Consider the following 12597-nt stretch of genomic DNA (forward strand, 5'->3'; position numbering starts at 1 on the left):
AGAAGGGGTCGCCTTGCTTTCCAGCATAGCCTGTGATGTTTCGATTAGCACTAAAACCTAAAAGGGGGCCCTCCATAATTTTCAAATATGTGAAATCCACCTTGAAGGAAGCACATGTGTGGGGCACGCTGGAGACCTGCCTGGCTGGAGGAGGCTGGGTCCCCATGGCAACATCACAATCCCCCATTTCTGCAGGCATTTGTGCTGTAAAAGCAGAATTCCAGATGTGATACAGTATTTGGAGACTCCGTCCCCGGGCCTCGGAAACGGTATTTGAAGTCAGCACAATTCAGTGCACGCTCTCTGTGTGGTCCTAAGGCTTTTTATTAGTAGTTTTGTTTTGATCCGAACATTTCCTCTGAGCTTAGGCGTAACAATCATGTTTATAGCTTTAAGTTTTCCTCTATTGTCTAATCACTATTTTGCCCTCTCAGGAAGATACTTTCTTGGGCTTCTAGAGCAAACTCTTTGTAACTACCTTCAACAGCTAAGTGAGAGCAAGCCAGTAGCTGATTTGCTGGGTGCGTTTGGATGGTTGGATGTTTGCTTCCTCTTCATACCCAGTATTTACAGAAAACCAGTTAATCTGTGTCTGTGAGTTGTCTGTATGTGCTTTTGAAACTGCAGATGGGTTGACTGTTACCTTAAAGATGCCAGTTCTCTAACATGCGGTTCTCATTTGAGTGGATGGGAGTGGTCTGTGCAGTGGAGGGGAAAGGTCTGGCTCTCCATCCAGAGGCATGTTTTATAGCTTGCTTTTAACGTTTTGAGAATTGGAAAAATGGAACAATCCTGTCTATTTGTGAGCATCAGCCATGGGAGAACACACAGCCCAGATCCTTAACAGACTAATTGGAAAAAGTACTTGGGCTTTTGCTTTGTGAAAACCAGGGAGGCTACAGAGCTTTGTTGTGTTCTGTTTTTAAATATAGGGAAAAAGTCAGCTTTGTGTGTGTGTGTTGATATCTCTGGGCTTTAACTACATGTACGTGTTCCAGTGGCAAAGCAATAAGAAAATCATAAAGTCTGGAGCAGGGAAGGCCATTTTAAAATATATTGATTTCCAGTTAGGCTACTACCATTTAGATGAGTTGCTATCATATTGCATTATATAAATGTATCAAATGAACACGTACACCTTAAACTTACACAGTGTTATATGTCAGTTATATCTCAATTTAAAAAAGAAAGGTTGCTGTCTGAGGCACAACTCATATAAATGCCCTGATGCATCTTTATCTTTAGTGAATGGACTTCCTTGGTGGGGTGGGGGGAGGAGGGGCGGGATAGTAAAAAGCAATGTAGATGAAAAGTGGAGCTCTCAGTTTGATAAGTAGGACACATGGTAACTTGGCATAGGTTGGCTCCATGTTAGAGCTCAGAAACAATTGTCCCTTCAGCTTTCCTTTGGGGAGCGTGAAATTAGGAACATGTGTGTGCTGATTAGCAACATGTCAGAGATGAATCATGATTACGGCTTTGGTCTGGTGCACAGGCAATGCTTTGGAGTAGTGATTTCCTACCTCCTCGAGCAAATCTCTCTAATTAGCTTAAGATCTCCGGGTCTTTTTGGGCCGACGTGGTAATTGCTGGTGGGAACCCACCGGTACTACCCAGAGCTTGTGTGTTCCCCTCTAGACGTCCAGGACCTCACCTCCCCAAATCAGACAGCTGGTTGGCACCCTCCATTTCTGAAGTCGGTTGCATCTAGATGGGGGGTGGGGGAGAGAAAGAGAGAGTTCCCGGGAATGTGGAGCGAATATCTTGAATAGATCCAGGCCCAAGATGGCTTTGTGATTTATTTTCCTTGTGTTTGGGGTCTGCCAGCATTCTCCTCGGCTTACATCACCTGGGGCTTCTCTGCCTTTGCCGACCTCTTTTTTTTTTTTTTTTTTGATTTAAAGGTTTGAACTGAAGTAAGTGGGATCTGTCTTTCTTTATGAAACCAACCAAATCTGCATGGAGTAAATTGACCCCATGTTCTGCCTCTTGCCCTCCCCGTGTCCACTGGTCATAGGGAAAAATGCCAGTCCTGTTGTGCATTTTAAACCTCACAGAGCTGTCTGCTGTCTTTTTAATCTCATTGACACACTGGAAACCCAAGATGGAGGAAATGCTATGGAAAATAGAAAGTAGGAGTTGGCCTTAGTTCTAAGTAGTTACTTGATGTACCTTTAAAAAACCCATCCTCTCAGTTCTTTCTGATGAATGCTCTTATTTCAATTTTCATGGAAACTCAGTTTGCTAAAACATTACCAGCTTTCTGAAAGGTCCCTAATTGATCTGCTAACAGTCTTGTTTAGACCTCGCTGTCAGGCCTGCCTTCCATTGGAAAAGGGAGCACCAGAATTAGCAGGTTTTTTCAAAATGCATCTTCCCAAAATGGTAGTTAAGCTATTTGGGAGCTGGACTGGAAATCTTGCTCTGGGAAGTTGAGGTCTTCAAATGGCCCAGAGTCCCTAAGGGGCCCTCAGGAAACTGGCCGCTGATGGCCCCTGGCTGCTGATGCTAGCGGCATGGGGTGGGATCCCGCCTGTGGCAGTCTCTGTGTCCAGGCGTTTGCGGCTTTGCCATGTGGGTGGAGCATGGTGTGGGTTTTTGCCTTTTGAATTTTATTCCTTTAGAGCACTTGAGGGTTATCCTTCTCCCCTCTCCTTCCTGCGTAAAAGATGTTTTCTCCATTATGCTCCCATTAGCTCTGTGTCCCAGCTTACTGTGGAGCGCTTGTAGCAAGCTCCAGGCCTGCTGGCTAGCTCACATTGGAACGAATGAAAAGCGGCCATAGTGCAGCAAATGGGAGTGGTTAATTAACTGAGAATGTGACACCCTGAGGCCACAGCATTGGCATTTATAGTTTTTAAGTAACAGGCAACAAACAAGTATTCTTAATTGTCAGCTCATTAAATATCAAACAGTGTAGTAGCTAAAAGCTTGGAATCGTTTCCTGAAGAACAGCTTCCAGAGCCGTTGACCAGCTTTGTAAGTTGCCTTGTCTGTGTTCTCTTAGTGTGGGCCCTGATTCTAAGCCCCAAATCACCGTGTCACATGAAGCTAGGTACTCCTGGGTTCTCTGTATGTATTACCTGGGTTAATCATGCATTCATTCATTCATGCAGAAAGAAAACTAGTATTTATCAAGGGCTGACGATGTGCCAGGCCCAGGACTGTGGGGTGAGTGTTGAGGGGGTTGGGAGCTGCCCTTGTCGCTTTTCCTTCAGTCTCTCTGCTTCTGGTCCAACTTGAGTACTTATCACAGGTGCAGTCACTGGGTCGCCCAGTTCCCACCCAGACCATCAGCAGAACACGTTCCTTAGTCTGGTGGTTAGTGCCTTCTGCCGCCTCGTTCTGACCTGACCTGTCCACCTGCCTCTTCTCCCACTATACCCCCAAAATCTGGATGCTGGAGACAGATCATCCCCGAAGACGCTACTTCCTGTGAGCATTCCCCCGTCTACCTCATGTATCCCCTTGTAGCACAGCTCTCACCTTATTTATTAGGGCAGGAATCTTCTCAGGAAAGTGACATAACCATTTCTGGGTGTGAAATAACCATTTCAATATGTGTCAGATGCTGTGCAAAACACTTGATGTATGACATCTCACATGGTCCTCACACCAATCCTTTCCAGGAAGTTTTATTCAAACACTTTATATATAGCTCAGGGAAATGAGGTTCAGGAAGGCTTAGAAGCTTGCCCAAGGTCACACAGCTGGAAAGTGGGAGATCTGAATGCATCTGTGCAACTCCAAAGCCCGTTCTGTTAACCACTCTTCTACTCCAGATAAGCCCCAGGCTAGCCCACAGAAGCCTATATCTAGGATGGCCAAATCTCAGGCAGCATGTCTGATGGATCAGTGTTCCATGTCTGCCTGAAGCTGGTGGGGGAGGGTGTGGTGACAAGTGACCAGTCTGCTGTGGGTGTGAGGGGGAAGAATGATAGCACGTGACATCGAGATCATTTCATCCATATTGCAGCTGAAATTATATGTGTGTATTAGCTTTCAATTGCTGCTGTAATAACTTAGCACAAATTTAGTGCCTTCAAACAGTACAAATTTATTGTCTCATAGTTCTTGAAGTCAGAGTTCCAAAATGAGTCCTATAGGGCTAAATTCAAGGTGTTGGCAGGGCTGGCTCCAAGCTTCTGGAGGCCCATTCCTTCATCTAGAGGCTGCCTGTATTCCTTGGCTTATTAGCCTCTTCTTCTGCCATCTCCAAACCCAGTAGCTTAGCATCTTTAAATCATTGCCTGTCTGTCTGTCTGTCTCTGCCTTCTGCTTCCATTGTCATATCTCCTTCTCTGACTGACCTTTCCTGTCTCCCTGTTATAAGGCCCCTTGTGATTACATTGGGCCCACCTGGATAGTCTAGAATAATCTCCCCATCTCAGGATCCTTAAACTTAATCACATCTGCATGGACCTTTTTGCTATGTAAGGTGACATTCCTAGGTTCTGGGAATTATGTTGTAGACATGTTTGCGGGGGGGTTATTTTTCTGTCTACCACAAAGTATAAAGAAAACAGTCATGCTCTTTGGGCCATCCCGGGCACACCATTTCTCAGGCAGTTTTTGAGGGCTCTGGAGCAGCTAAAGCGTTATTTGGGTATAAGCTGAGGACAGCCCAGGGGAGTGTCTGTCTGGTGCGTGTGCTGAGAAGCTGTGCACTCTGCGACTTCCAAGAGTGAAGGTCTTTACAGTACACACAAGAGCTGGTACCTGGAATGGTGTCTCGTGCGTCTGAGCTCCACGACCAGTTTGGATGGTCACAGGGTCTTTTGGTCTCTGATTTTCTGTGGAATTAGAATTACCATTTTGTGTCTACATCAGCAGAAGTGCCATGCCAGTCAAATTGTGGGGACGGATTACTCCCCCATCAGGTGAGTGTGCTGGCAGACTGGTGTGGCAGGAACACAGTGTGATGGGGCTAGACTAAGGCAGGAAGCCCACGGGGAGCACAGGATGTGCTGATGGGAAGGGCATTCTGGGACCATGAAGTGCTCGAGAACATGTGCTGAACTGTAGTGTGGTGTCTGGCAGGGTTTGGAAGGTGGGAAGGGGAGTGGCTGAGGAGGTAGGCAGGGGTGCTGTGTCAGGAATGGTCTAGCAGGGACAGGGAGCCAGTAGTGGGCTTGGTGCAGAGGAGTGAGGGCAGATTTGCACATTAGGAGGTTACCTGGTTGGCCAAGGTCCCTTGAGGTCAGGACCCGGATCTAGCTCCTGGCCGAGTGCTAAGCCCTGTAGGGCTTAGGCCAAAGTGGAATGTTCAGTGGGTACTGAATGGATGCCACATGCAAGCCTCCCTGTCCTTTGAGGCCAGATCACTGGGCCCCCCCACCTAGGAACAGCTCCACATACATCATAGAGACCTTACTTAGAGGGATTTGGGTTCTTTTTTTTTTTTTTGAGGAAGATTAGCTCTGAACTAACTGCTGCTAATCTTCCTCTTTTCGCTGAGGAAGACTGGCCCTGAGCTAACATCTGTGCCCATCTTCCTCTACTTTATATGTGGGATGCCTACCACAGCATGGCTTACCAAGCAGTGCCATGTCCACCTCCGGGATCCGAACCGGCGAACCCTGGGCCGCCGAGAAGCGGAACGTGTGCATGTAACCGCTGTGCCACTGGGCCAGCCCCGGATTTGGGTTGTTTGTATAATATAGCACATCTCACTGTCTTGGGCTCCTTTCCACAGTGCATTGCTCATTGCAAGTGCCCAATAAATACCTGTTAAAAACATGGTGCGATAGAAACATAGGGAGAACAAGAACAAAATGAAATGCCAACAAAGTCCTACTGGTAAGGTGACGGGTCACCAGAGTCCATGTGCCTCGGAGCTTGCTGTTAAATGGAATGCATTTCCTTTTTGAAAAATGCTTGCTCTCCATGGCTTCATGTGGTCCTCCTCAAACCGCCGTCCCAGAGGAAAGTTGTGCAAATTATCTTTTGAAGCAGTTGAGGAGACTCGGACCCTGTGGAGTGAAGTGGTTTGCGCTTGGTCACTAGCTGGAGGATGGAAGGATTAAGGCACTTACCTTGGCCCCCAGATTGCATTTTTGTTTCCCTATCATGACGCTCCCTTTTCCTCTCCACTCCAGCCCAGTTATCCTTCCCTCTTTTAAGCTTCTGGCACATGTCATCCTGACCCTTGGTTCAGCCTTACTGGGGTGATGCCTGTGGCACTTCACTTCATATACCCTGTGCTTATTTATGGCTGGCTCTTTCACCCCAGCTACATATACCTTGTATGCCATCTACACTGAGAGTTCTGGGAGGGCCAGGAGGTGATTTGAGATTTGTCTGTGCCCTGCGTGTGATCCATGTACCCAGTTACTCTTCTTTGAAAGAATGAGCTTCTTTGCTCCTGAGGACAGGGACAGTCTGTTTTGTGCACCCTCCATAGCTAGCATAATGTTTGGCTTATAATAGATGGTGAATGAATTTATGTCCAGGGGGTTTGTAGGGGTTGAGAAGGGTGTGGCTTGGGTGTCTTGGGCATTACTGAAGGGTTGGGGGAGGATTGCATTGTCTCCTGCTTGGTCTCCTGTTTGGTCGTATTGCTCTGGTTCTGGCCATCTGGAAGTTTGACATCCTCTGTTGCACAGACTGTGGCCTTGTCCCTAAGAAGTTGTGGAGGTGTTTAGGATTTTAGTAAGGTCACAACCCTTTCCAAAGGGATTCAGTTCAGGTGAGGAATTCTGGAATCTCGTGTATGTGGGGAAGGGAGCATGGAAGAAGGAAAGCTTGAGAAGGAAGGTGCACCAGGAAGAAGGGGAGCCCCAGTAGATCATGGGCTGGTACGCCATGTTGATTTAGATTTTCTGTTACTGCTTATTCCTCACTTTAGTTAGAATGGGGTGTGTGTGTGTGTGTGTGTGTGTCTGTGTGTGTCTGTGTCTGTCCCCATCCCTTTCTGCACAGCTGTGCTTTCCCAAAATCCATGTTTATCTGAGCTGAGGGATACAGTTTCAGTGGGCGTGCCTGGCTTCAGGATAAGCAGCGTGAACATGCCTGTAGCATATGGATGTGCTGGGGCTGTGGTCTGAGACCCTGGGCTCCATCAGAAGTGTTCTGCGCATTCTGTCTCAGTGTAACATTTGCCCATTAAATACCAGGCCGCCACCATGTGGTTTTCCCCAACATACCCCTTGTTGAGTGGAAACTTTAGCTGTGTGGTTAGAATATTTTCCCATCATTTAGCATTTTAGAATTAACATATTCTGGAGAATTCTGCAATTAATGCTGAATGGCACATTTGCAGATTATTACAGAAACAGTTAAACTGGAGTCGGTAGATCTATAGCTGCTCTTTCCCATGATGGGTAAGTGGTGGGTTAGGAGCAGGCGAGGCCGACGGGAGGGTTCCAGGGCTCCCTCTGTGGATGCTGTAATTAAAGTGGGAAGTCTGGCGGAGTGTTGTTATCCCTGCTATTAAGAGTGCAGCTGGCTAACAGCCATATCACCAAGAGTTAGAGTTAGACCTTTTAAAGTCTTTTTTCTTTTTCTTTTATGACCCACCCTATATATTCCAAGCATAGGTATGGATGCAGGGAAGAATTTTCTCATTAAAAGTAACAGCTTATTCCCACACTCATTCCCAGTCTTGGAATGAGAAACCTGTTTCCTTAGACTTGAGGAATTGCCTATCTGTTGTGGCTTAATAGAGCTTTTGGACGAGAGTGTCTGGTAGGCGAATTTTATAACCAATCAGTGCTCAAAGCGGATCCAACTGGAAGGGCTCCAGCTGGCAGCTCATGGTCCCTCTCCCAATTTTACTGTTAATGAATTATTATTTAACCCCCAAACAAGGAACAGCCTGCTCCTATTGTCTTAGAGGAAGTGAGTGCTCCTGATCCCCGTGGCCTGGCAGTTAGGGATCTCCTAGGCTGGAGGGAGTTGGCAGCTGGAGGGGCACAGGGGGCGGGGGGTGAGCAGGGAGCTGGTAGAAAGAGCATGGGTGTTGCTCAGCGACTGGCATGACCCTGGGGCTCTGCAGTCATGTGTGCATTTTGACTCCTTGGGAATCTGTGCTGAAAAAGCAAATTGGCTTCACTTCTCATCATGTTCTCTTGTTTTCTCACAGGGAGTGGGGCCGGCCAGCAGGAGCAGCGGGCTGCACAACATCACCTTTAGATATGACAGTAAGTAACTGACTTGACTGCTGAAGAATGGAGCCTTTTCAGGGATCTAAAGCTTGCACAGTCATGCTTAATCAAGGGCACTGTAGGTCCTGGGGTTGAGGAATTTTCTGAACCTGCTCAGGTTTGTCAACAGAGCTAAAGCTTCTCAGTCTCAATTAAGCCACTCAAGCATTTGGGAGCTTGGATGGGTCAAGAGTCCTGCACAGTGTTCAGAGAAGTTGTATATGAAGACCTACCCTGATTTCCTCAGGACATAGCCATGTCCTTAAGGACAAACACAGATAGATGCGTGTAGGGCCCAGCAGGGGACAGATGAGTGAAGCTGCCCAAGTGCAGAATGCTAGGGAATGGTTGGGGCTGTGCAAACTGGGTAGCCTATGTCCGGTCTGGAAGGAGCGCTGGCTCCTCCGTTCCAGCTTGTTGTGGCCTTGATGAATTCCCCCTGAATGTAGCCAGATGTGATTTCCAAGGAGAGTGGGAAATTTGCATTTTTTGGTATGAACGTTTTTTAATATTGGCATTTGTTTTAAAATGTACACAAATGCAGACTGGGCCAAGTGAATCTGTATCCCAGATTGGCCCAGAGGTCTCCAGTTGGCCATCTCTGACTTAGGCCTGGGTTTCAACCCTGGTTCCCCACCTATCAGCTGTGAATGGTGGCAACTGACTTGACTTCTCCAAGCTTCAGTTTACTTATCATATAAAATAAAGATTAGTTTCTTCCTCAGCATCATTTTGAGGGTTAAATAAGATAATGCTTATAACTGCCCAACTTGGTAGCTGGCCTGTGGTGTGTGCTCAGTAGTTGATATCTATTAATATTAGAAGTCATTCCAGCTAGAGCTGGAATACAACCACCTTTTTGGCCCTTTCTCTGAAGGCTGTGTGTTTTCTGGCTGAACTGTTTTCTAAGGGCAGGGTGGGGGTACTTTTTCTGATTAAGCATGAGGAACCCCCTCTCAGCATCTGCTTTCATGCCTAAGAAGGTAATTACAAAGAATTGTGAACATGTTAGCCTTATAAGCCATAATTTATAAGTAAAACTGTTGACAGGAAGGAGCTTGACTCATATTTAGTGACTCCTGACATTCGATGCATGTCGTGGAGAGGGTTATGAGTCTGTGTGAGTAAGGCGTGTGGGTCACATTGAGGCCTCTGGAATGATCCCTGCTAAAGCAAGGTTTTTGAGGTTGTGTACACAATCTAACAGTTTTAAGATACAAATATGTGTGTCAGATTCACACCCACCGTTGCTGATGTGGGTCCTTCAAGTTAACCGACAAGGACTTGCACCCGAAGCTCAGACGTTCGTGGCGTGGGCACCTTCTGGGTAAATGCTGTGATGCTATTGAAAGATTTGCGAGTCCATGATACTTAATTCAGCTAAGTAAAGACATGTGTAAGGGACCTTTCTTTGAGTTAGAAAGTTAATTTCCAATATATGTTCTTGGTCCTGGCAGATCTTGTATTACATTCGAGAGTTCAGAATTTTCCGGTCAGCTACAAACAAGTATTTGCATCTGTAATTTAATATGGGATTTTGTGAAAGAGGATCTATACCTGTAAAACTTAAAAGTATCTTACTGTTTTCTTCATGAGACTAGATATTTGGCTCACGTGCCAATGCCTGTCTCTAAGTCGTTATTTTCTTTATAATTCTTCAGTATTTAATTAGAATTTAATTCACAATTCAAATTGACTCCTGAGACATCTGAAGCTCGATTGCATTTTGGCAAAATGTCATTTGGGCATAATTTTTTCGTAATCAGAATCCAAAACATTAGAGTTTCTAATAATTGGATCCAGGCTATGTAAAAAACTTATTCATTGTTGTCCACTGAAAATGGTATTTCTCTCTTCCACAAGGAAGTTCCTGTTATTGCTCAGTTAACTGGTTACTAGTTCTGTTTGAAATAGCTAAGAATCAATTACCAAGTTTTCACCACCAGTATTAAACTACAGAACCTTATTTTTACAAAGAAAGAAAATGTCTTGCCATTAAGTTAAAACCAGATTTCACAGATCTGCTTGCTTCCTTTCACGTTGCATTTCTCACTTCTTCTTCAGGCTCTGAAGGGGTAATGCCTGAGTAGGTTGTAATACGTTTTCTCAATTCTTAGACTTTATATTTGCATAATTGTGTTTACAGAAACCCACAGAGTGCTAATTTTGGCATTAGGAATGAACAAAGAGAAAAAGCATGATATGCCCTTGTTCATGCCTCTCTTCCTAAAGCTGTTGAAGTCAAAGGTTGCTCTATTTCATTAGCGACCTCAATAAATGAAAATGTTTGAACTTCACAAGTATGAGGGGATCTTGTCGTTTTTATATTGGGAAGCTGGTTTCAGCCAGGCTTTTGCAGATTGAATACCTCTGATTCAGAACTTATTTTAGTAATAAACTCTGTGCCGAGGACAGAATGGCAGGAGCCCTGCGTGAGCCGCTTGAGGCTGCTCTCTGTCCCAACTCTGGGCTGGTCAGCGGTGGCATTCTCAGCCACCCAGAGGCTCCCTCTAGCTGCAGTTTCCTCATTTGTTCAATGTGGGTGTTAAACCAGATGTTTAAAAAAATTATTTTCCTGTTCTAAAAGTCTCTTCTGCACTCAGAGAACGTATGTTGAATGCCTTGAGAGTGACTTTCTTCAGAAGTAGAATTCCGTTTTATTAACTATTAACATCTTTTCAAAAGAAGTAATATTGACATGTAGAGGTGGCTGTTTTTGAAGCAGATGGAGTTTACAGAAGGGACTATGCCTAATGTGGTGAAGTAAGAAAGCAGGATGCAAAGCAGCGAGGAGGATGGAGTTTTAAAGGGAGGTTGCACGTCAGTGCGTGTGTATTATACTTTAATAAGAAATTTTAAAAAGAGGAATATTATGTGCACATTAAGAGGCTTGGGAGGGTATCCATTAGATGCTCCTTCTGTGTGGGAGGAGATTAAGAATGACTTTTGCATTTTTCTTATATTCTTTTGTGATTTTCAAATATCTAATGAACGCTTTTAGTCATGTGGTACAGTTTACAGGGGAAAAAAATGCAGCAGACTCACTGAGCTTTTTAGAAAATGCCCCTGAAGACTTCACCTCACTTCAAAGGGGTAGTGGGCGGGTCTGGGCATTTGATGGAACTCAGGACCTTTTGCAGCAGATACTCAAGAGAGTTTTCACATTTAATCATCGAGGAAGAAATAGAGATGAACCAGTATAAGAATTATGAGTTGGTCTCTGCCAAGGATGGCTGGCGTTCTCCCTGCACGAGTGGCCAGAACAGCCTGCGGCCATTCTCTGAAGTCCCAGCCCAAGTCTGGCTGGAAGCTTCTGGCAGCCTTTTAGGATCTTGCAGACTTTGAAGGTGTGTTAGCAATGCCAGGTGGCACAGGTGCTCATATAGTTGTGGCTGCATTGACAGGTGGCAGTGAGTAATGCCCTCAGACAAAATCAAAGAATCGGTGGTTTTCATTTTTTGAGCAATGTGGGACTTTTTGGATTTGGTGGATGTTGTGGGTGTCTTTGATGACACCTGGTGTTTGGGAACAACAGTTTTACCTTTGACAGTGCTAGTTAACATCGAGGTTCTTTGCTTATCACTGAGTCAGTTAGTAGCTTTGCAGATACCAAGTGGATTGTCCTACAGTCTTGCTGTCAGTCACTCTCCTGTGAGTTCACATCCCTGTGTTAGTTCCTTCTCCCTGGTCACCTTGCCCTCTAGGTTTCTTTTAAAAACAAAGAGACTCCAGATTATTTAGCCATTGCTTTGTTTCAGATCACTTTCTAATGCCGAAAACTGATTGAATTAACATAAATAATTATTGATTTAGGTAAAATGTGATAGTAAAAAAGTTAATGCCAGATATACACACAAACGCCAGACCGCATATGATCTTCCCAAAACCATCCTGGAATTTCACTCAAGGAGTGGGTGGTGGTGGTGATGCTATAAATAAATTCCACTGCAGTGTCTTAATGGTTTTCCAAACATCAACCTTTGATGTCCTATTTGGCCTTTTGAGGCACATGTCTTTATATAGAATGGATTTGGCCACCTCCAGATGTGCTCGGTGTAATTGAGAAGATAAACTTGGAAATAAAAACCGAATTTTAAATGTAACTGTTCTTATTCTCCCAACTCTCTAGACTGCACCGCTTACTTGAATCTAGTGGGGAAGCACGTGGTTGCCGATGCCCAGAACATCACCATCAGTCAGTACGCTTGCCACGACCGAGTGGCGGTTACCATTCTTTGGTCCCCAGGGGCCCTTGGTAAGTGGTCAAAATGGAGTCCACCGGGGTGGTCTGGGTAGGCAGTGCCCCGTGCCAAGGTCCCAAACGTGACGGCCTCCAGGGGCCAGGTCTTGATGTGAGTGTAGCTCAGCTTGGCTTGGGCACAGACGCACTCCCTACTTTGTTGCATGCACTTGCTGGGCATGCGCACAGCTTGATGCTGTGTCCCATGGCTCG

At 45.5% G+C, this 12597-nt stretch overlaps 1 protein-coding gene across 2 annotated transcripts in view; it reads left to right on the plus strand.

The window, feature by feature from the left end:
* IL17RD (interleukin 17 receptor D) overlaps nt 1–12597 on the plus strand; it is a 64255-nt gene that overhangs the window by 31089 nt on the left and 20569 nt on the right. For both annotated transcript variants that reach the window (XM_070574878.1, XM_070574879.1), the window contains exons 2-3: nt 8084–8141; nt 12274–12399. In XM_070574878.1, coding sequence (XP_070430979.1) covers nt 8084–8141; nt 12274–12399 — 184 coding nt within the window. The remainder of the gene's footprint in view (nt 1–8083; nt 8142–12273; nt 12400–12597) is intronic.

Source organism: Equus przewalskii, chromosome 15, assembly GCF_037783145.1.
Source record: "Equus przewalskii isolate Varuska chromosome 15, EquPr2, whole genome shotgun sequence".
In the NCBI taxonomy this organism is placed as follows: Eukaryota; Metazoa; Chordata; class Mammalia; order Perissodactyla; family Equidae; genus Equus; species Equus przewalskii.